The sequence below is a fragment of the Sorex araneus genome, chromosome X (genome assembly GCF_027595985.1).
Source record: "Sorex araneus isolate mSorAra2 chromosome X, mSorAra2.pri, whole genome shotgun sequence".
Taxonomy (NCBI): Eukaryota; Metazoa; Chordata; class Mammalia; order Eulipotyphla; family Soricidae; genus Sorex; species Sorex araneus.
In genome coordinates this window covers 211,326,578-211,352,330 of record NC_073313.1, presented here as the reverse complement: position 1 = coordinate 211,352,330, position 25,753 = coordinate 211,326,578, and the positions used below count along the sequence as shown (strand labels likewise).

At 35.3% G+C, this 25,753-nt stretch overlaps 1 protein-coding gene across 1 annotated transcript in view; it reads right to left on the bottom strand.

The window, feature by feature from the left end:
- AGPS (alkylglycerone phosphate synthase) overlaps positions 1-25,753 on the bottom strand; it is a 120,464-nt gene that overhangs the window by 55,394 nt on the left and 39,317 nt on the right. The window contains exons 6-10 of the mRNA XM_055120663.1: positions 20,830-20,901; positions 18,403-18,482; positions 14,608-14,688; positions 5,110-5,235; positions 1,233-1,341 (exon numbers count right to left, since the gene is read on the bottom strand). Of these exons, the coding sequence (XP_054976638.1) occupies positions 1,233-1,341; positions 5,110-5,235; positions 14,608-14,688; positions 18,403-18,482; positions 20,830-20,901 (468 nt within the window). The remainder of the gene's footprint in view (positions 1-1,232; positions 1,342-5,109; positions 5,236-14,607; positions 14,689-18,402; positions 18,483-20,829; positions 20,902-25,753) is intronic.

Below are 25,753 nucleotides of genomic sequence, written 5' to 3'. Positions count from 1 at the left end.
ACTGATGAAGGAAAGTGGGCACTAGTGAAGGGACTGGTGTTGGAACATTGAAAGCCTGAATGAAACTCCCTATTCAGCCTGAGTTACAACTAACTCATAGTAACTCAATTAAAATAAAAATGTAAATTAAACTGGTGAGATATACTGAAAAAATGTGCTATTAATTATCTGAAAAAAGATCTAAGCTGCCTTTTCATTTTTCATTATCAGGAAGTGCTTAACAACTCAGTGAGTTGTCTCCAACATGCTCCAAGTAGCTAGTTTGTAATCTTGCTTCACACAACTTTTCCTTCATATAACTGTAAAAGGTTAAAAGTATGCTCAAATTTGTGAGTTTATTCAATTTTCTCTTTCGTCCAAATTATAGCTAAATGGTTCTTCATAGTAAAGATTTCCTATAAACTATGTATATGCCAAATTATTGTTAATAGTACTGTAAATCACAGTATCTCAGTAAGTGTTGCTGTGAAAAATTAGAAACACTTATTTCTCTAAATTTAATTTTATTTCTCTCTACATAAGAACTAAATAAGCCCAAAATGACTTTATTCTTATAATTCACAGTGCCTTTATAAGTTCACAAAGTAGAAAGTTTTTATCTTATATATAGAAATGAAATGTTTTGAGTAAGATGGAATATTTTAGATAATCAACCCAGCACTGAGTAAGCAAGCAAAGGTTTAAATAGTTAAAAATAAAAGCTCAGTATAAGATTTTAAAGATATGTGAATCAACAGAATTTCAAATTCCACTTCACCAAATACATATACATGTAAAAATGACAAAGATATAGTTATAAAAAGACAAGACACTGAGAGGAGGGCAAGGGGAGACAAGACACTAACAAAAAATATTAATAATTCTCTCCCTACTCATTCAAATGACAGTGAAAGACTATAAAATAATTTTTTAAAAGCAAACCACTGGGTTTTTTTGAAAATCACTTAAAACACTAAAAGCTAATATTCAGAAAATTACTATTAAAACTCTTTAAAGGAAAAGAAAACCCGAAAAGACCAAAACCAATCTGTCTATGAAAACAAAGCAAAATGCAAGAATAAATTTAATGTTTTCATAATAAAACTTAATAATGTACTAAAGTTTTTAAAACCACTCTTTAAACATATAAGACAACCCTTCTAAATTTAAAGATCTGATATCAAAATATGACATTTTCACAAAACTTAGTTGCTAGCATCTATTTTTCATAATAAATTTGCAGTTCTATTTACCTTCAGATCCCATGATGAAGTGGTGGATATCAGGGCCGGTTGACATACGAGGTCCTTGACAGCTTTTTTCTATTATGCCTCTAGGTGTTACCATTTTTATATGAACCACCTGTTCAATACAAAGTACTATGTGAATTTTATACATTTACCAGTTAATGTTATGGGTGTGTGTATGCACATATCCACATCCATTTAAATAAAACACTAGCTTTTAAATAACAGGTTTAGTGATAAATGGTGTTGCCCTTCAAGATTCTGATATGTTCCAGTTATTCTCCTACTGAAATAAATTTTACATAACCAAAAAAAAACCAGCATTCTAACATTGTTACTGGCTTAAATATTTAAAAAAATTTCTTCTTAATCTAAAATCTAGTTTCTGAAGTAACCAAGGGAAAAAAATTATCACAATAGGTTCAGTCTTCTAACTATATATCAATATTTATGAAATACAATTATTCATGTGAAATACTGCTTTAGATGCTTAAAGTTCTAACTCCCAAAAACTTGTATTTTTTATTACCATGTACAAACTTACCTACTTTCCCCACTTATTAGAGAAGAATAAAAAAGAATAAAGTATTACATATGATAAAGTCAAAACTGGGCTTACAAAAGATGTGGTGAGTTAAAGATGTATATGTGAGGTACATTTCACACAATATAAGGCTACCATTCAAAAATAGTTCCTGAGATCTGAATTACAAGTTGCTAGGTAAAAATCCAAAGCATATCCAAAATTTTTCTAAAAGATGAATAAAAACACTTTATTAAAGAGGAAGGAGGGGGGACTGGAGTGATAGCACAGCGGGTAGGGCGTTTGGCTTGCAAGCGGCCAACCCGGGTTCAATTCCCAGCATCTCATATGGTCCCCCAGCACTGCCAGGAGTGATTCCTGAGTGCAGAGCCAGGAGTAACCACTGAGCATCACCAGGTGTGACCCAAAAAAGCAAAAAAATATAAATAAATAAAGAGGAAGGAGGGAGGTGGAGCAATAGTACAGTAAGGCAAATCTCTGGCATCCCATGTCCCCACCTCAACCTCCCGCCCACCAGAGCAACTACCAAGGATGATTCCTGAGTGCAGAGCCAGGAGTAAGCTCTGAGCACGGCTGCTTGTGGCCCAAAACAACAAAAAAAAAGGTAAAGAATAGAAGATATCAATAAGTAATTCAAGAACTTGCCAGCAAGGATATTTTTTTAAAATTCACTAGCACTTAAAAGAAATAAACCAATTTTTAAAAAATACATAAACTGTCCAGTAAAATAAACATTCCTAGACAAGTGGCATGAAATATAGAGCCATTTGGCTGTAAGAATTCAAACACTTTAAAAATGTACAAACATATCGATCCCACAACTTAAGGCCTAGGAACTGACTCAAAGGTAATGCTTATGGATGTAAATTAAAGAAATTTCTACAAAGATTGAGATACTGGTGGAGGGAAGTGGACTCCCAGGTGGAGAGTGTGGTGCTAGAACAAGTTGCATGCACAAACCCTGTCACTAAGAGTACTGCAAATCATCTTATCTCAAATAAAATGTAAAGCAATACATTCTAAGAGAATAGGGGTGCTGGACCAATAGCACAGCGGGTAGGGCGTTTGCTTTGCACACGGCCGACCCGGGTTCGATTCCCAGCATCCCATATGGTCCCGAGCGCAGCCAGGGGTGATTCCTGAGTGCATGAGCCAGGAGTAACCCCTGTGCATCGCCAGGTGTGACCCAAAAACAACAACACCAACAACAAAAACAAAAAATTCTAAGAGAATATTTTTCTTTGGTTAGTAATTCTAAAATTGAGAGTAATTTTAAATAGTCACTATTTTTAATTTTAATAAATACTTTAATACTATTCATTGAAGTTACTTTAATAAGCAATTAATTAAGAGAATTATATATTCACTTTTCAAAATTATGGTCCAGGCTGGAGAGACAGTACAACGAGCAGAGCATTTGTTCACCACCAAACTGGGTTCAACCCCTAGCACCCTATGTAGTCTCTCAAGCATCACCAGGAATGTCTGATCCCTGCATGCAGAGGCAGGAGTAAGCCCTGAGCAAGGTATGGACAAAAAAAAAAAAAATTAGGGTGAAAATCTTAAATTATATGCAATATAATTTTTTTGTTTGGTTTTAGTTTTAGTTTTTGGGTCACAGCCAGTGATGCTCAGTGGTAACCCCTGGCTCTGCGTTCAGGAATTACTCTTAGCAGTGCTCAGGGGACCAATACGGGATGTAGGGGATTGATCCCAGGTCAGCTGCATGCAATGAGACGCCCTACACTGTAATCTCTATTGTTCCAGCCCCACATGCAATATAATAACTATAAAAGAATAACAAGTTTGGGGCCGGAGCGATAGCACAGCGGGTAGGGCGTTTGCCTTGCACTCGGCCGACCCGGGTTCGATCCCCGGCATCCCATATGGTCCCCCGAGCACCTCCAGGAGTAATTCCTGAGTGCAAAGCCAGGAGTAACCCCTGAGCATCGCTGGGTGTGACCCAAAAAGCAAAAAAAAAAAAAAATTAAAAAATAACAAGTTTAACAGATTAAACACAGTCTAATATAAACTTTTGAAATACTTACATTATTTTTCTATCTCTTATATTTACATTAATTTATACTACTTATATTTTTATAAATAGACTAAAGCTTTTTTCTATTAGAAACTAGCTATATACAAGCATCTCATTAAATTAGGATGCCCCTTTATAATTTGTGCCCCTTAAACACCGCCAAAAAAGATGAAAATAAATTACATGCCCTAGCAATTCTAAATGTAGCAGGCTATCAATTATTTGCTAAACTCTGATAAAGCCCTATAATAATTCAATAGCAAAAAGATCAAATTCTCTTCTCTAAAACTGAAGTCAAGTTATTTAGTAACAAAAAAAAAAAATTTACTTCCCTTTAGGACAAGTGTTCTTTTTGTTATGATTAAGAAACTTATGCCAATTCAGAGAAAAAAAACTGTTTTACAATTCCTCAATTTATTTTTTGGGGTTTTTTGGGGGGTGGGGGAGGAGATCCACACCTGGGAGTGCTCAGGGGTTATTCCTGGCTCTGTGCGCTCAGGAATTACTCCCAGTAACGCCCAGGGAACCATATGGGATTCTGGGGATTGAACCCAGGTCAGCTGCATACAAGGCAAATGTCCTACCCACTATGCTATTGCTCTGGCCCCCAATTCCTCAACTTAAAAAACAAATAATATAAATAAACTTTCAATATGTCCCTAATATACTTGGGTATATCAGTGGAAGAGCTCATGTATCAAGTATGTAAGCTCCTAGGTTCAATTCCTAGCAGTGTAGCAAAAAGTGTATTCATAATATATACTTAAGAAAAACTGTTAAATATAAACTTTAAAAAAAAAAACCAGTATATTTATAAATAGATTTTATGCTTTCACCAATGAAGACACTGATGACAATGTTGAAACTTTATAAATGAAATCTTCCTAGGAATAAAGTTAGGAACAATACATTATAAATCATACAGTCTGAGTCATCCAATTTCAATAGCTCCCTAAATCTAAATTTAAAAACAAAGTTTTAAAAGAAAAATATAAATATCCTAAGAAAAAAACAGCAAAAACAAAATAATAAAATAAAATTGTCAGAATTGTAGAGGTTCCACAAAGCTTATAAAATGAGTTATATCCTTTTGTAAGTCAGATTGTAAGAAATATGTAGAAAGCTTAAGTGAAAGTCACTTGAAAAGGAAGAAGGCTAGGTAATGACCACATACTCTGTACAAAATTGCTAGTGTACTCTGGGAAAAAGACACTGCTATTAGATTCTTAAATGCCTTTAATCATTTTATAATCATTTCTGTACTATGTTAATCTTTATATAATAACTAGAAAAAAAATTACCAGGTCTTCAATATTGCCATAGATATTTTTCTTCATGCCTGATGCCCGAGTAGATACCCATCCTCCAAGAGTGCTGAATTCCAGGGAATCTGGTTCATGACCTGTACAATACCCACTTTCTTTAAGCTGGAAAACAAAAATGTAGAACTTTACTACTGAAATCTTATTTCACAACACAGTAAGCTTCTATCCACTTTAAAATGTCTACATGTCATTGGTATTCTAACTCATCATACCTATACAAGTATTTATCATACTTAACCAGAATTTAAAAACATTAGATTTAGTATGATAAAAGTATTTATATAAAAGGACCCCTAAAGAGCTAGAGGACCAAGCATACAGAGCCAGATACCTGAGCCTCACCAGGTGTGTTTCAGAAACCAAATAAATAAAATTTAAAGTTTTTGCATAGTAGAAAACTTTACAAGAGTTAAAAACATGGGGTAAAGACAACGATATTTTCTGCAAGTTGACTAAACAATTTCCTTATGTTCCTTTATTTTTTTTTTAAGGTCAACTATATCATCCTCCCACCAGAGATAATTTAAATGCTGTAGCAATCAGATTATACTTAAATAATTGCCAACTTCACCTACATGAAAAACTAAAGCATTCAATCTCTCTCTATTCTCCCTAGTCTAATATAATATGCAGCAGACCTGAAGAAAATCCAAGCAAATTGCCTGTACTTAATTCTCTCAAAAAAGTCATGTGTTTTAATGTACAGCCATCTGGCTAGGTTTCCTACATGTAACACCATCATTTAGTTGTGATGCAGATCATGCATTCCTGTACATTAAACAGTCACTTGTTTCTCATTTTTCTATATTAGGTTGGCTTTGCCATCTGCACAGCACCTGAGGTTGAATGGATGCCCTTTACTATAACAACACCAATGCCATTCCCCTGAAATCATTTTAAAGACTCAGCCATCTCATGTCAAATAGTACTGACACCACCATCTGCATACCCACCGTCTACTGCACTCGAGCCCATCAATCTGTGTTGACCATTTGGATAGCCACCCAGTTAAGGAACTGCTTCTATTTTTCAAGTAAGTCAGGCAGAGATGTAGAATGTCAGCTATGTTTGTATCTATGAAACATATTAGATATGTTTCTATTAAGTATTGCATCCATTAAGAATTATGTGATATGAAAGTTGTTACCCAAAATTTGAGAGCCAATTAGGTTAAACATGTATCAACTTTTGTATAAAAGCCAAATTACTTTTTCTAATTCTGTTGCCAAAAAAAAAAAAACTTAACAAGACATCAACTGTTAGATATTAGGATTCATCTCACTAGATGTTCAACAGTTTTATCTTTGAACTCTCAATCCATTCATACTATTTATTCTCAAAATACTACTGTTACTCAATTTTCCTGAAATTAGAAGAAAAAGACATGAATGGAAAAACTTAGATGAGATTAGTATTGAATATGAAATGGTTACACATTCTCTTGGTAAATTCTCCACATTACCTATAGAGAAACAAATCATAAATTATTGCTCTAATTATATGCGATAGATATAGAATTAATTTGTGTCTTACATCTGGCAGGCTATATCACTGCCTTCTCCAATGACAAGTATCTATTATAATTAGGAATTATGTAAAACAACAAAGTGAGAATACTATGCCTGAGTGATATATAGCAGGTTGGGTGCTGCCTTGTACACAGCCGATCTGGGTTCGATCCCAAGCATCCCATATAGTCCCCCAAACACCTCTAGGAGTAATTCCAGAGTGAAGAGTCAGAGTCAGGAGTATGCCCTGAGCATTACCAGGTGTCAACCAAAAAGCCAAAAAAAAAAAAGAAAAGAAAAGGAGAATACTAAAAATATTTTTTTAAAAAAGTATTTACAATATCCACATCAATTTTTTTGTTAAAATTTGACAACTTTATACTAAATGATGTTATGGTAATGGTTCTTAACCATTTAAGCTGTGTTTAAGTTTGTCATTTAACCTTGCTAATAAGTTTGCATTCTACTGTGTACTAATTTAATAAGTAATAATTTTTGGCATATATTAAGTGTTTAATAAAAGCTATCTATAATAATATTCTGCATTTCTTAAAAATGCCTGGAGCTTCAGAGACATAGCATAAGGGTTAAGATGCTTGTCTTGCAGTCAGATGCTCAATACATGAATGATTCCCTGAGTCCTGCCAGGAGTGATCCCCGAACACAGAGCCAAGAGCAGCACCAGGCATGGTTCAAACCGACAATCCCCCAAAAATGTGTCTACAATAAAACCACGTACCAGTAAAACCTGCTAATAAAAAGTCAAGAAGTTTACAACATTTAACCAGATACTCTTTTTAAATAAAATAACTTCTGGGGCTGGAGTGATAGTACAGTGGTATAGGAACTTTGTCATTTACTTTTTTTAAAAAAAAAATCTTTGTTTAAAACTAAACAACGAATATTTACTAACTAGTATGTGTAAGTTATAAAACTTGTTTTGGAGCTACAGAAGGAAACAAATTAAGAATAAACATGATTTGGAGCCAGAGAGATTGTACAGTGTTAAGGCACTTGTTTTATAGACTGCCAACCCAGGTTCAATACCAGGTATACCACATATGGTCCCTGAGCCCAGAGTCAAAAGTAAACCCTAAGCACTGCCAGATGTAGCCACAAAATGAACAAAAAAGTATACCATGTCTATGAATCAGAAGAAGGTATATTGTTAATATAAGTCAATTTTCCCCCAAAAGTGACTTGGAGTTCATGCAATCCCAATCAAAATCCCAACAGATCACTGTGTTGTTATTTTTACAGAAATTGACAAGTTAATTATAAAACTCTGAAATGAATCAAAAAAGGCTGCAAATAGTGAAAGCAATATTGGAAAATATTTATAATAAAGCTACAGTAATTCAATCAGTATGGTGCGAGCATATATAAGAGATCAACAAAAAAGAATCTAGAGCTAAATGCACACATAGAAAACAAATTTTTAAAAAATTATTGTGTAAAGTCAATTCAGTGAATATAAAATATTCTTTTCAATCAATGGTGCTAACTGGATATTCATTTTTTAAAAATCTTCCACTGTCCTTAGCAAAGGCATTAACAACAACAAAATAAAACTTCAGAACTTACTATAGACTTGAATGCAAACTATGCAATTTAGGGGGGAAAAAATCTCTGTAAACCCAGATTAAGCAAAGCCTTCCAGGTAAGAGAGCATAAACATATTTAAAAAATTTCTAATGCATGAAATTTAATCAAAATTTAAAACAATTACTTTTCAAATGATCCTATTAAAAGATGAAATGATAAGCACATATGAAAGTATTTCCAAAGCACAAATCTGAAGAAGCACTTATAGCCAGAATCTACACAGTAGTCTTAAAGCTCTGTAACAGCCTCATTTAAGACCTGGACAAAAAGGGCTGGAACTACAGTAGGGCAGGGCACTAACAGCAGACCTGGGCTCAATCCCCCGCATCATACAGGGGAGATTGAGGATCCCCTGATCCTGCCAGGAGTGATCCCTGACTACAGAGCCAGGTGTGGCCCCCAAAACAAAACAAAAACCTAGACCAAAAACCAGGTACACTGGTGATATATGGTGTGATGTGGAATTATGAGCATGGGAAACAATCATTAACAGCATTGTAAAAAACAAAATATCAATAAAAAATTGAAAATTTTAAAATAATTAAAAATTGCAAAAAATACCCCACTATGAACGGATACTTAACTGAAGTGACTTAACCGAATGACTAATACCATTTGAAAAGTTATTAATCACCAGCTATTAGAGAAATGCAAATTAACAGTCACAATATGGTGACATAACAAATCTTCCAAATAGCTAAAATCTACAAAACTAACAAATAGTATTAGCAAGGAAGATAATATTTACTCAGAGAAAAAATCTGGTAGTCTTCAAAATGGTAAGCATACATCTACCATTTGAATTAAATATTTTATTTTTAGATATTTACCCAAGAGAAATGAAAAGGATTTATAAAAGAACTTGCATGCCAATGTCGTAGCACCTTTATTTGTAATAGCCTTATATTAGAAATAATTAGCAATTATTTGGAATAAACTAATTGTATATAAATGAGGAATAAACAAGTTGTATATACTTTCTGAGCAAGAAAAGAAGTGAACTACTGAAAATTCCAACAATATAAACTTTATAAGAATTATGTCTATCAAAATAAGATATATCCTCCAGTATACATACCCTCATCTTCCCAGAATAAGACAAATACATGACTTTATTTTAAATAAGTTGTAAGAAACTGAAACAACTCTGTACAGAGACAGAATGCAGATCAGTGATTGCGAGGTGCCCAACAGGGTAGAACCGAGATGAAGAGGCAAGAAGAAACATTTGGGATGGTGTGTGTAATCTTCATTGTTTTATTGACTTTATGGTTGTATTCTTATGCTAAATCTTTGCAAGTATATGTATTTTTTCCAATGTGGGAATACAACCCCTGGTCTTAAATGGGCAAAGCATGCACTCTACCACTAAGCTATATCCCCAGACTTCAAGTTATACATTTTTAGAGACCACAAGTTGTTTTATGACATCTGTATCTTAATAGCACTATAGTACTCCAAAAAGAATGATTGTTTGGCCCTACACAAAGTGTGGAAGAAAAAATAGAAATTCATTTTAATATTGAACTTGAAATGTCTATTGTATTTTGTACATACTGTGAGACATAGTTAGGCAATGGATATAAATAGTTCAGGAAAGAAGAGTGAGATGATAGGAATTTGGGAATCTCTGGCACATAGAAGAAATATTTAAAGTCAGTTATGCTTGAATGAAAGAGTGTTCAACAAAAATCAGAAAACAAACTCAAGTTCTAAGTATTTTACATTATTAACTTATTAATGTCAACCTAACAAAAACCTTAGGAGTCAGTAATTATTATTCCTGTTTATAAATGAAGAAAATGTCTCAAGACTTGGGGAAGGGGACATGGAGGGACAAGGATATATCATATATTCACAGAATATTAACTAGTAAAATTAAGTAACCAACAATTTAATAAATCTAAAATAAAGTTTCCAAACATGTTAAGTGACATTCCTTATATTTTATACATATTAATATCAGTGTACTATAAGCTAAAGAGATTAAAGTCTGTGCTATCCAACTTTATTTAATTTTAGAAATTTTCTAAAAATTTTAGAAAAAATAAAAGCAGGCTGTTTCTACTCAGCTAATGTAGAAACTGAAGAATACAGAAATCTAATGAGGAAGGTATTGAACTAGAATCAGAACAGCTATAGAAATTATGACAAACTACTAGAGGCAAAAAAATAAGATCTTAACTGGCATTCAGGGAAATAAACTAGTAGTTAAAATATCAATGGTCTGTAATCCAAGAAAATGTCATTTAAATTTCAAGAACTATGCTCTTTGAATTTTAATTCTAACCTTTAAAAAAAAGAAAAAAGAAAAAAAGAAAACCTGGAAAGGTTAAAATCAAATCCAATACTAAAGGATATAAAATTGGAGGTATGAAAGGCTATACTTCATGATTTGAAAAAAAAAATACTGTTGGTGATAGCTTATTCGGGCATAAAAGAAGACTAATATAGGACTTTTAACAGGGTTTTTTCATCAAACACTATTATTCTACCCACTGAAGTTCAATATTAAACTACAGTGACAAATCTAATTATCTTATTTAAGATCTTTGCACTCCCTCAACAAATATGCCCAATTTTATGTTCAATGTCAAATTCTCTGTGTCTTACTAAACATAAAGAAATAAAGTGGCCAAAGAGACAGCTCAATGGGTTGAGAATAGGCTTTTGTCTGCTGGAGGCCCAGGTTTGATGCCGGGCATGGCATGATACCGTGAGCACTACTAGTAGAAACCCCTGAGCTTGAAGCTGAGAGAAGCCCTTGAGTACCACCAGGTGTGACCCCCAAAAAAGAACGGAAATAAAGCAAAAACTTTTTTTCAAAGCCTTTCATCCAGAATTAAAAAACATACATACTCTTTTCCAAGAAAGGACTAAAGAGTCATTACACGACCTTCACTCCCCACGCCCTCTGCCCCAACCTCCGCAGACTTCTGGAAGCCCCAGTGGCCACGCCCATGTTCCACCCCGGCCACTATTAAGCTCACCTACTGGCCCTGTTCCAGAGATCCATAATTATATCTCAAAAGAGATCAACTAGCCACAAAAATGTCTTGGATACACTGGTCACACAGCGGGTATCTCGGGGGTAATCTGCGAGTAGAGTGGGCTAAGTTTCCACACTACCAATCGGGTAATCTGCGAGTAGAGTGGGCTAAGTTTCCACACTACCAACCCCCTGGCAGCTGCACTCACAGCTCAAGAACAGCTGACATGCCTCCAGGCAGACTCCACCACCTCACGACTGCGCTCCACAGAGATGCTAACCTGCTGAAAATTTCAGATACACCAAGTTTTTTGGCTGAAAATTCCAGGCCTTCTTGCACTCAGGGTGGGCATCCTGCCCCCACCTCCTAGTACTTCTAGAAGCCTCGAAGCTACATCCATGACCCACCACTGTCATCATGTAAGCTCACTGCCCAGTTAAATATTCTGAATTTCCTGCAGTGCTATCTCTGAGCTCTACAATACTTTACATCCAAGAAGGAGCACATCTAGTGGATGGGGATGTAACATAGTAGCTAACTGGACTCAAATGAATCTTGGAACAGAGCAGCTTCCTGCAGAGATGTCTCTGGACCTTGAGCCACTCTGATTTCGCTGGGGCACCTAAGACAGGGGCAGACATTGCCCCTCTGACTGTGCCAAATGAACCCCAGTGGCCACAAACCTCCAGAACCCAATCACCGCCACCGTCACAGCTGATCTTCACAGGCTCATCCAAGACCCCGATGTAAGAGTCAGAGAATGGGCCAACCCTTCCCATCTCCCTGCTCTTCTGAGGTCCTGGCTGTCACTCCCACAACTGCCTCTGGGTGCCATTTAAGCGTGTTAATGGCCATGATCCAGAGACTCACAAATGAATATTGAACGTAGCAGCTTGCTGCAGAGATGACTCTGGACCCCAATTATTTAAAATTTTAGAATTCCAGGAATGTAGAGATGCTTCTGTGGCAGTGTGACATCGAATACTTTTTTTTTTTACTTTTTTATTGAATCACTGCGATAGACCCTTACAGACACCTCATACTATTCATAATAAGCAATACAAAATAATAATGGTGGAGGGAAGTGTAATGGTATTGGGACTGGTATTGAGATATTGAATGTAATCAATTACTGAGAACAACTTTCTGAAAATAAAATTTAAAAATTAAGAAAAAAAAGCTAACTAAGCTCAAATAACAAAAACATTAACACAGAAGGCTTAATGAGTAGCAAGAGCTTAGTAAAGCCTCAGACAAGGACTTAAGGTTCCCTTGGTGAAATACAACAATTTTCATAAATTTTCATTTACTGACATTATTTTTTTATCTTTCCATTATCTACTTAATGGCTTCAAATAATATAAAATCAATTATTGTGCTATGGGGACAGACTTGAAAGGTGGCTGGGTAAATAGAGAAAATGGTAGAGGAAAGGTGATAGTGGTGGGATTGGTGTTGGAATACTGAACGCCTATACTGACTCATCATGAACACCTCTGTAAACAATAGTGTTTAAATAAAAAGGGGGGACAGGGGAAGAAAGGGGAATCACAATTAAAAAAAGATCAACAAGTATTCCCTACCCTACCTCTCCATGTTCCATTAAAAAGAAGGGTACAGTGACCAGACTGAAGAGGTTGGTATGCCACCAACAAATTGGTCTAATATTTGCATACCAAGTTGAGCAACTGGGGACCAGAGAGATAGTATGGGAGTGGGAGACTGGGGCAGTGGCACGCGGGTGGGGGGTTGTATGGAAAGGACTTTGGGATAAGGTTCTTATACCTTATACCTGCATTATACGCAGGTAGTTGCAATTTGATCTATAGCATTACATATGGTCCCTATACCCCACCTGGACATTCACTGAGCAGGTGAATCCTGAACACAGTAGGTGTAGCTGGGAAAAAGAAACCAAACCAAAAAAAGAGAAACAAAAACTGAGCAAGAGTTATTTGACCATGTTGAAGATGCTAGAGGAAGCAAAACATCTTCATAATTATTTGCACAGAATCTATAAACTGAACCTAAAGTTCTTCAAAAATTCATTAAGATCCGAAAGAAGTATCATGAGGACTCCTCAAGAGTTCCACTCACTCATGAGATAAGCAGTTTTCAATTAAATCATACAATGAACAGCAAATAGGAATGTCTACCCCGTTAGCTTTATTTGCCTATCTTCTGAGAATTCTATGTCTAACATATTACATCTTGATCATGCTATTTATTTCAGATCATTATTAGCTTTAGCTACATCACTACAGCAGCCTCTTAATCCATCCAGCCCATTCTCCATACTCAGGACTATGGAGAAGTCAAACTTTAGGGGTGTTTTGTTTGTGGGTTTTGTTTTATTTTGTTTTGTTTTTTGGTGCTGGTGGTGGTAGGCAGGGGAGGCCACCACCATCGGTGCTCAGGGTTTACTCTTGGCTACGCACACAGAATCACTCCTGGTGGGGATGAATGTCAACTGCCCTACTCACTGAACTATCACTCCAGTCAAAGCACAAAGTTTTAAAAAGCTTCATAAAGCAGTGTTTCTTCATATTTCATTCTTTACCATAATTATATCTAAGCCTATATAACATACAAACACCAAGAACGCACATTCTCCCAGAGGCACACACTTGACTCAGTCTTACTCAGTTTCTACAGATCTCCAAAAGCAGCAGTTGCCTTTACGGTCTCTCCATGCTGCTTCCTTCACAACAATTGTTTCCCCCACCCCAACTCTGTTAATCAGCTAAATTTGTCACTCATCCAAGAGTCTCAATTTCAATGCCCCATCCTCTTTATGCTATGTTGGTCCAGCACCTCCAGCTCCAACCTCATCTAAAGAGTAGATTGACATACAATTAGCCTTCACTTAGTTATTCTTATTCTGAATCCTAACTGTCTTTTTATTTAACTTTCTATCCTCATAAATTTCTCTCAGAGAGCCTGGCAAGCTACCAAGAGTATCCTGCCCGCACAGCAGACCCTGGCAAGCTCCCCGTGGCGTATTCAATATGCCAAAAACAGTAACAGTAACAGGTTTCATTCCCCTGATCCTGAAAGAGACTCCAATACGGCACTGTTGGGAAGGACGAGTAAGGAAAGGCTGCTAATATCTCAGGGCTAGGATGAATGGAGACGTTACTGGTGCCCACTCGAGCAAATCGATGAACAATGACATAACAGTGATACAGTGATCCTCATCAATTTAAGCTATCCAAGGTGAAGGATTCACTGTTATGTCCTTGGCATCTAGCTCAATGCCAACCCACACACATTAGATACTGAACATATTCATTCAATGAGTGTACACAAAAGATACTTCATTCAGAAGAGGGAACAGAAACTAGTTTTGAAACTCTTTAGAAATAACATACCTGTCTTTCCAACTCCTGTCCTGTTATGCCAGCCTCCACATGAGCTGTCAGATTGTTTTCATCAACCCACAAGATACGATTCTGTTGCAAAGAAAAAAGAAGCCTCATTTCTATGAGCTACTGATACATTCTCCAGAAATACAACATCTAACCTCAAAGTAGTCAGTTAAGATTCAGCAAGCAGGGTTACTCCTACTAGAAAGCTCCAGCTACATCTAATTTAACAACATAGGGCGTAAATGCACATGGGTTGGTTTATGACACAGACTTTGTCTTTAAACAGGTATTAATTTGATTCAGGCTACTTATAGTGCTGCTGTTAAAGATTAATACTGTTCACAAAATGTTGTACCAAAGAACTTTAGCATACATAGTTCCTGGCATTCTGTAAATACTATCTTACTAGTATTAATAGTTAGCGATCATATCCAAGGACATCATAAGATAGTTGTCAAAAAAATTTAAAACATACACAGACATTTGAATATAGTAACTGGCCATTTTGCCTATTTGCAATCCAAAATAGAGTCCAAGACCCAAAACAACACTGCATCATTGTTTCCTACTAAAAAAAAAAGAAGAAATTGTGTATCACTTGGTAACACAATGTACAAAATGTGTATCTACCAAAACCAGTCTCCTGGGAGCTGGGGCTTTGTGGATTATAGCCAGAAGTACTGGAGGCTGCTCACAGCAGGACTTAGGGGATCATGCAGTGCCAGGGATCCAATCCAGGGTGGTCAACCTTCACCTCCATATTATATCTCTAGTCACAACAAATGTTTATACAAATATATATATATATGAATCTGAATTTGATTTACTTTCTATTACCTCGCGCCCCTAGTCTATCTGAATGAGCAACCATATGTGTAACAATTAACATCATCAAAATAAAGAATTTTCTTTTGAATTCCAGAAATGCTTTCTCTACCCTTTAGTAAATTCAATTTCATGGTAATATTTAATGTAATTCTAATAAAAATCAAAAAGAGGTACACTATACACAATATGAAAACTGCCCTTATGAAACTGTCTGCCAATATACCAAATTAAATACATGTGAATAACTGCCCCCTACTTATGATAAATATTAAAAACTATGAAGTGCGACTGTACTTTTTTATGTAATATTATAGTTATACTGTCACATAATAAAATCATAATTATAGTTTCTTAGGAAAAAATCAGGTTTTAGTCCTATGGTACTAAATAAAAATATTAAAGTGTCAAGTAAAATGAATTTATTATCCTGAGGGAATCTCGTAAAGATTTACATACATTTTCCCCAACAGACTCTTGAGGCACTCTGTGCTAATTATGGAGCTATTAAGGACCCAAACATATTTTGGGAGAACAAAGAAACTGAGGGAAGCAGAAAAGTATCTTTCTGTGTGCTTGTGAAAAGCCTAAAGAAAGTGTACAAAATTCCCTGTTACATATGGTCTTTCTATACTAGCAAGCAGTAAAAAACATTAAGGTTAATAGGTCTTAAATTATCATATGTATTTCAGCAGAAAACTGACACAACTGATTTCTGATTGTTGTATTGTATCAGAAGTATATTAATGTAAAATATATACAAACATGGTGCATGATTGTTGACTGAATTCAGGGCAAATCATAAACAGAATTACCAACCTCAAGAGAGAGTACAGAAATTAATGTGCTTGCTTTGCAGTTAGCCAAACCCAGTTTGATCCCTGGCACCACATAGAGTCTGCTAAGCACCACCGGGGTGACCCCTGAACATAGAACTAGCAGTAAGCCCTGAGCACAAAACAAAAACTCTGCCACACAAAACAGAAATGATTTAAAAAAAAAAAAAAAGGATGAGGGCTGGGGCAATAGTACAGTACAGTGGGTAAGATGCCTGCCCTCATATGGCCGACCTGCATCTGATCCTGGGTACCACATATGATCCCCGAGCATTGCCAGTAGTGATATCTGAACACAGCCAGGAGTAAGCCCTGGGCACAGCCAGGTATAGTCCAAAACAAAATGACCCAGGTACAATGTCCATCACTATCTATGATCCCCTGAGCAGTGCCGTGGGTGATCCCTGAACAGAGTCAGCAGTAAGCCCTTAGTCAGGCTTTCCCCTTTATAGCCCCCTAAAAATGGTAGCTACCAGAGGGAACAAGTCAATTTTTGTTAGTGTGCTAGCACTAGAACTTTGGTGGTGGGTAGGGTGAAGCTAACACACATACAGAGATATAAAACTATACTAAAATTGTACAGTAGTTTTAGAAAACCAATGGCAAAGTAAAGATTTTTTAAAAAATTCTACCACAAAATTTCAGGCATCTATTCAAAGATTTTACTTATCTCACTGAATCTTCTCCAGTATTACTATCAAATGATACATTCTGTAACAGATTTATAAGTAAATTTGCACATAGTAAAACACCATAAATTCATACACAATCTAAGACCATTCTTAAGCAATCTTCTAGAAAATTTCTTAAAATTTGGCATAAGGACAACAGTTGATGGGAAATGTTACACTAGAATAATCAGGCCATAATCAATTGAATTTGCTGATCAATTGTAGGATCAAATTGATTCACATTTTAAGATGGAAGTATGCTTACAGCTATTATGAAGTTCTGATGTGATATAAAATAAAATATATCACTATGTATGAGATATTATTTTCAATACTAGAAGCTAACTGGACTTAATATTTAAGTTCCAGTTGAAAAACAATGTAGTACCAGGTAAAGGGTCAAGTAATACCAAAAGAAGCTACAAGCAATATTACAAGTAACCTAATCTATCCATACTCAATATACTCTAAAAGGGAGGGAAACAGTCTCAGATAAAAGAGAGGAGTAAATAATCAAAAGTTAGCATGGCATTGTTTAAATATCCATTTGATAAAAAACCCAAAAAAAGACAAAACTGTAAAATAAAGATAACTTTGAAACTAGAAAATTTTAGCATGAGCTTGGTATTAAACTTTCCCAGGAGTAATATTACTATAGTGAGAAAATGTCCTTTTTAAAAGAGATACCAAGAAATATTCAGGCATAAAGTAACATATCAACAGGATCTGCTTAAAAAGTAACAGAGAAAAGAAAAGCCAAGACGGAAAAACATTATTTACTTCATATAAAAAAAACTGCATATATATTATTGTACTTCAATGTTTTAAAGATCTTCAAATTAAAGTCTGCCAACTTTAACTAAAATAAAAGCTTAAAACTTTAATGAACCAGGAACATTGTTGATTATACAGAGCTAAAGCTCAGTCAAATTGAAACTCTACAGTGGCACAGTGTTTAACTTTGTACCACAACAAAACCAAAATTTTTTAAAAATTGTATCCTTAAACTCAGCTACTCTATTCTTGTACAACAAAAATGCAGTAGCATTAGTAAAAAACTAGGAAACAAGTAATTTTCAGTGATTCTAGTTAACCTTTAGCTATTATTGTAATTTCTTAAATAATACAGTCAGGTCATCTATAGTACCAACATCTAATCCATGCTTTATTAAATAGATTTCATTTTATAGATTTTAAATTATAGATTTTAAATAGATTTCATTTCACAGTTTGGCAGAATCTATTAATATGTGTACCTTAAAGACATAGTAAAGTTAGCTTTTGGAGATCTGAAGACAAGGACAAAATACACTTAAAATAAAATCAACAAAACAACCTCCTTATAATGACAGCTAAGACTGAACCATAAAACTATTTTAAAACTGAACACTATCTTTAAATATATTTTAAATGTTCTTTAAAAAAATTAAAATTAAAAAGTAAATATATTTTAAATCATCAGATACCATTTGCGAGGTGTCCAAAGAAATGATTGTTCTTTTCTCATCTGCAGGACACATCAGGCCATACGAAACACTTGTTCCTCCTGACAAAAAAAGAAACAATTTTATGTTTAGATAATTGACTTTTTGCTATATTACTAAGGTAAATTCCTAAAATAAACAAATACATAGGCCTGCTAGGTAAGTAGTATCTATTTCTACTTTGCAAATGGCAACCTGTAAATATTAACACATGAAAAGCAAACTCACCTTTACTTTATGCTGCATGCCAAAATGAAGAAATATGGAGCTATAAGCAATGGAACATACCTTCATGACCTGGGCACATGCAAGTGAAGACCTTAGCAACATATAGAGCTCCAAAAATATGACTAGGTTTTTCTATGATAATGACTATTGTGGAAGAGTTTATAAGAGAAAAAAAAATTCTTACTTTAATAAATCTGTGTAGTCTATGTGAAGCAAAATAGTTTTTATTGAAAGAAATTTAAGATGTGGGAAGGGATAGAGGGGGGAAGAGGGGGAGGGAGAGAGAGAGGGGGGTGAAACATTCACAAGAAAACACATTTGAAAAAGCAAGCAAGCCAATAAAAAATGTTGAAAGAAAAAATACTTATTCTATACAACTAGATACCATTATTTTTTCTACCATAATTATCCTGTTCTATACACTGTCATTATTTTTTTCTACCATATTTATAAAATCCATTTACCATTTAAAGTAATCTTAATAAAGCAATCATACATAAAGGCTTTAATTCATGAGAATATAAACAAGCTAAAACTGCCTAGATTATACATTGTATATTTTGTGGTGAAAAAAAATTATTCTAATACAGAATAAATAGTTATTTGGAAGTACTTAAACAATGCACTCAAAGATGACCCAAGGATTGTGAGTTACTGTTCAAGGTGTTTAAACATACTCCTATTTTCCATTAACACTGGTTTTCAGAGGTGACTCCCAGGGATGCTCAGGGGATCACAATGTAGTGGATGAAACCAGGGTCTGCTGACTGAAAAAGCAAGTGTTTTAACCCCATTACTATGGGCTCCTTTCCATTAAAGTCTCTGTCAAAGGAAAAATGGTTTCTTGATACTATTGTGTGGTAACATAGTGTTCCCAGTGTTAACCACATACCATAAGTTCTTAACTGGTATACTTCTTATAAGTTTTGGACAGAAAACGTAAATCATCTTGATTCTTATTATTGGGGGGAAAATTCTAGAGGGTACTGATCTTTTAATTATAAAGTTCAGCTTTATGTCACAGAGATCATCAATTGTCCAATAAGAACATGCCATGCCAGTGGCCAGTAGCCATCATTTGTCAGTTACTTGAAATCAGAAAAATATTTCATCAACAGTGGTATGACAGTGCAATTTTGTTGGGTCGTGGTTTTTGTCTGTTTGTTTTTGGCATTAACACTGTATCAGCTGAAGAAGAAATTGGGGATTGCTTCTTTATTGGGTTCAATTTGTATACTGTCAATACCAATCCAGACAAAGCAGATAATTTCCTACAGTTTTGGATAAGGTCATTTCCTTCAGCTTGTTTAAGTTTCAGTTTGTGTAAATTGATGAAGAGATCAAAACTGTCTTAAAATGCAAAACATTAGTTTTTACTAGTTAGAGATATTACTAATTAGGTCATCATTACCAGACTGATCTTTTATATTACATAGTATCTCTATGTCAGCAATAAGTGTATTTACTAGTCTTCAAAAAATATTATTTTCTCATAAACATAAAGATTAGAAAGTTATTACAAAGGCAGGAACACTGACTTTCTTATTTAGGTATTATATCACAGCTTGCTTTAGCTAGGATCCATGAAGGAAGAATGCTATGCAGTAAAGGTGTATGATGTCGCTCAGAGAGGTAGATGCACTTAAAATAGAAATAGCAGGGGCTGGAGCGATAGCACAGCAGGTAGGGCGTTTGCCTTGCACGCAGCCGACCCGGGTTCGATTCCCAGCATCCCATATGGTCCCCTGAGCACCGCCAGGGATAACTCCTGAGCGCAGAGCCAGGAGTAATTCCTGTGCAGAGCCAACTGTGACCCAAAAAAGCAAAAAAAAAAAAAAAAAAAAAGAAATAGCATAACCCAATTTCTCAGAATGCGCTTACCATAAGCACAAGAATATATGCTTTCTTTGGACTGCACAAATATTTTAAATGAGTATTTTAAATAAAAAGAACAAACTGATGGGCAGGAGAGATAAAGTGATAAAGTGCTTGCCTTGTACAAGGCTGACCCAGGCTCAATCCCCAGCATCCCATATGGTCCCAGGAGCACCCCCAAGAGTGGTTCCTAAGTGCAGAGCTAGGAGTATGCCCAAAGCATTGCCAGATGTGGCCCAAAAACAACCATAACAACAACAAAAAGAACAAATTGATGTATTAAAATTCAAAAGACACAATACCTACCACCAATTGGTATGATACAAAGGTTATATTTGCACGCTAAATTCACGATCTTAACTACATCATCGTGACATGCTGTTGAAATAAAGGGAAAAGAAATTAATTACAGAGACATGAATAAAATATGGTAACCCTGAAAAATAAAGGCCTATGGAATTCTTAGTATCTAAAATTTCCCTTCATTTATTCATTCATAAGCATACTGAGTCACTATATTAGAGCAATTTATCTTTCTAACTTCTGCTTGAAAATGATTACACATTTATAAAAGTTTCTCAAAATTCACAAATGTGAACATCTTACATAATAAAAGATCAATTATCACAACCAAGCAATTGAGTGACACAAAGTTTTACTCAAGTTTTGCAACTGATCCACTAATGTTCCCTTTTCTGAACCAAGATCTTATCACTTAATGCATTTAGTGTGTCTCCTTAGTCTTCTCTAAGTTGAGAGTACTTTTTTTAATCTTTGATTTTCATGACCTGTGCATTTTGAAGATTACTGGTCCATTATTTAACTGAATGCCTGCCCACAATTTATATTTATGCAGTGTTTCCTCATGATTAAATTCAGTTGTTTATGTATTTGTCCACGGCAGAGCCTGGCAAGCTACCCGTGGCGTATTGGATATGCCAAAAACAGTAACAATAAGTCTCACAATGAGAGATGTTACTGGTGTCCGCTCGAACAAATTGATGAGCAACAGGATGACAGTGACAGTGATGTATTTATCAGGTACTACACAAAAATGATGCTGAACCTTTTTCAGTGTGCTACAGCTGAAGGCAGATGCTACGGGTGTGGCCCAATATGGGCATGGCCTAACTTTTATAAGGTGTTTTTAAATAATTTCTTATGATATTATTAGTAAATGTTTGATCTGTATAACATATATCTATATATCCAACATCATGAAAAAATTTCTTGGGTGAAGAGGAATCATGAGTGAAAAGCTTAAAAAGTCCTACTGTAGGGGGCCAGAGTGATAGCACAGTAGATAGGGCATTTGCCTTGCATGTGGTCAACCTATCTTCGATCCCCGGCATCCCAGATGGTCCCCCAAGCACTGCCAGGAGTAATTCCTGAGCACAGAGCAAGGAGTAACCCCTTAGTATCACTGGGTGTGACCCAAAAAGCAAAAAAAAAAAAAAAAAAAAAGATGTCCCATCTCTGCAATATTAAAACTGATCACAATACTAACACTGATCAATATTAAAATGATCACAACATAATAACCCCAGACTTCATGCCAAATTTCTTTGTAAAAATAAGTGGGCTATGAACATTTGGAGTTTTTTATATTGTGCTGAAAATGTCCTTTAAAACTTCTAACAAGACAAACTATTCAATGTAAAATTTTCACCCAATCAGAAGCTTTTCTTCAGCATATTATCTGACATGGCACCTCCTCATTTACTACCCTGTCTATTTGCTATCTCTCTGTTATCTTAATTTTTTTCTTTATAGCAATTCTCACTACTCAGTTTACTGTATTGTTTTAATCATTCTTTCTACTCCTCCTCAGCAATTATATGGCATCTGAGAACAGAAATTTTTGTCTGTTCACTTATTTTCAAAAATTGACACAGTAACTAGCACATAATATTCACAGGCCTAAAATGGTATCAGAACATCAGAATATGGTATCAGCACATCGAAAAACAACTGATAATTAGTAATCACTGAGTATGGTCACAGTGGTAACAAACCCTGCTTTAAGAATGACTCCAAACTTGACAAGTTACATGTATATTACAAGCTTTACTCCAACACAAACCCACTAAAGCAATACACAGAATTCAGATTTCGATTAAAGCTGGACTTAAAGATATCCATCATAGTTCTCCAAGGTCTGAGTATATATTTTTATGTCGAGCTATAGAGTGGATCATTGACTTCTACTCTATGGAATACCATAGTTTCCATATTATCACAAAACTTGCCCTCCAAGAACCACTTGAATTTTACCATTAATAGGAAATTTACAGTAAAGTTAAATAAAGGCATCTGTGAATTGATAATATGTTGGGACTATTTCTCAAATGGTCCTTACACCAAAAAAATTAAAAGAATAAAACTATAAACTTGATTCAGACATCAATACACTGTATAGATTCTTGGAACATGATGGCAAAGGGAATTATTTTAGAAAAACTAACCTCTCAGGAGTGTATGGAAGGCTTGGAGGGATAAGAACCTTGAGGCATTAGAACTTATAAGGTTACTGCAAAAATCCAGATTTTTTCTGTTAAAGGCCTGAATTAGAAATTGGGATGGGGGAAAGAAGGGGCAAAGTTGAAAGAGAACCACTAAATGGAAAGGATCTCACAGAGCAAAGAAACTTTTGTGCAACAACTGACTAACCCCATGTTTCGTAAATATGAACTTTGAAAATACATTTGGACTTCTTAAAGTCACATATTCTCATTATGATCATTTCTCACATTTTTAACATTTAGACACATGAATAAATTAAGTAGGAGGTCTGTTTGAAAGTTCTATTCATACCAAAAGACTATTAGGCCTCCTGTGCAAAATAAAAACTGATCAGTTTTGCTGTTTATTTTCTTTCAGCAAAAAATAGAAAAGAGACTTTTCCACAAATTTAAGTAAGAAATAGACTAAAATTACTTTCACACACACACAGAGGAAGGCAAAAGAAAAATATTATTTCAGGATATATCCACCTCTCATCCAGTAACAGCTCAATTTCTATACTAAACTAACAAAAAAGACATTTCACATCTATTCCTAATACATGGAAGACTATATAGTATTTGAAGGTAGCTCAATGTGCTGAGGCAAAAGCCTTGCATGTTGGAGGCCCAGAATTGTATTTCTAGCTCTATTTGATCCCCTAAGGACCACTAGGAGTAGCCCCCAAACTCTAAGAATTGCTGGGGAGGACCCAAAATATGTGTGCACATAAATCACATTACATACATCACAAGTACCAGAGAAGTAACACAGTAAATTAATCTGAGTTACATAATCTCTCGAATTTTCCTATGCATTTTACCTCTATCTTACCGTCATATAAAAGTATTTTTCCTCAGATATCTCCTGTAAACTACAAGTTATCACAAATAAGAAGTAAAAACACATGAATCAACCAATGTTTTTGAAGATAAAATACTTTCTTTACTGTCTAGTATCAAACACACACATAAAATGAAACTAAAAAGTGATTACTGACAGTAAGAAGTAGTATAAATCTATCTGTTCTGGCTTCAATTTTTTGCTAAAACACATAGATAAAAATAACGCATATGTGGGGCCGGAGCGATAGCACAGCGGGTAGGGCATTTGCCTTGCACGCGGCCGACCCGGATTCGATCCCCGGCATCCCATATGGTCCCCAAAGCACCGCCAGGAGTAATTCCTGAGTGCAAAGCCAGGAGTAATCCCTGAGCATCGCTGGGTGTGACCCCCCCAAAAAAAGAGCAAAAAAAAAAAAATAACGCATATGAAACTACAAGACCCAAAAGGAGAGAGAACAAAAGGGAATGCCCTGCCGCAGAGGCAGGGTAGGGTGGTGGGGGTTGGGCTGGGGGTGGTGGGAGGGATACTGGGAACATTGGTGGAGGAGAATGGGCACTGATGGAGGGATGTAAACAATCACTGTATGACCGAAATGCAAACATGAAAGTTCATAAGTTTGTAACTGTACCTCACGGTGATTCACTAATAAAAAAAATTTTTTTTAAATAATGCATATATATAGAACCTTATCATCAGAAAAAGCAGAATATTATCAGAAAACTCATCTAAACTCTATCTCAAACTAAACACTTCAATAAAATTAACTTCTCAAAATTTATTTATATGAAAAAATTATATGAAAATTATTTATATGAAAACATACATTAGGCTACTTATTTCAAACAATTTGAACATCATAATTTTTAACTCCCAACTTGATATCAACAAATTATTTTTTTATAATAGTTATGTTAATTAAAGGTGTTTTCAGTGCTATAACTTACTGGTAGAACATTGTGAGATGAGACACTGGGTTTAATCTGGCACACCACATAAAAAGTTTCTGTGTAGCACTTATGTTAATTTTACTGAGCTTTAAAATTAACCAAAAAGATATTTTTCTACTGACGTCTAACTATGATATTTGCATTAAAACGAAAACTTGGATTCTGGATTAAATCTCCCAGGACATGCACTCCAAGCAGCTAAAACTTATGGAATCACTGGTCCCACAGCTGAAAACTCTGGGGCACCCTCAGAGGGCGAGCTAGCCAAATACCCGCCCAGGCAAAGCTCTGGCAGCAGCACCCACACCACACCACTGCAGCCACGCCAAGGGCTCAGCCCCACCACTTCACAAATTTCTCTGCAAAGACGCCAAACTGAGTAATTTCACCCAGTGCCAAGCTGAGAACTGTGGTGTTTTTCCAGAGTCCAGGTGGGCAACCTGCCCTTTCTAGCCCCAGATTTCAAGAAGTCTGGTAGCCACGCCTACTCTCACAGTTGCCGTCATGACAACTCGTTGGTCCAAGCCATAGGTCCTGAAGTCTCTTGACTTCAGGACACCTCTTAATTCCTCAATACTGAAATTCCAATAGGAGTACACCAAACTGGATGGGAAAGTAACAGAAACTGACTAAACTCAACAAACAAAAATAGTTAACACAGATATCTCAACTAGCAACAAACAGCTTAATAAATGTTTAGACAAGGACTTAACAACCCTGTGATCAGATATAACAATTTTCACATAAACTGACTTTTATACTTATTGATTTTAATATTGGAGCTTTGTTATCTAATCAACTTTAATTCCAGAACTATATAATAGTTGTGGCTTTTTTCTAGATAAAATTTTTTTTTAATTTTAAAAATACAGGACACTGTTAAAAAAAAAAAAAAAGACACAATCACCAGCAACAAAATCAATCATAAAAACCAA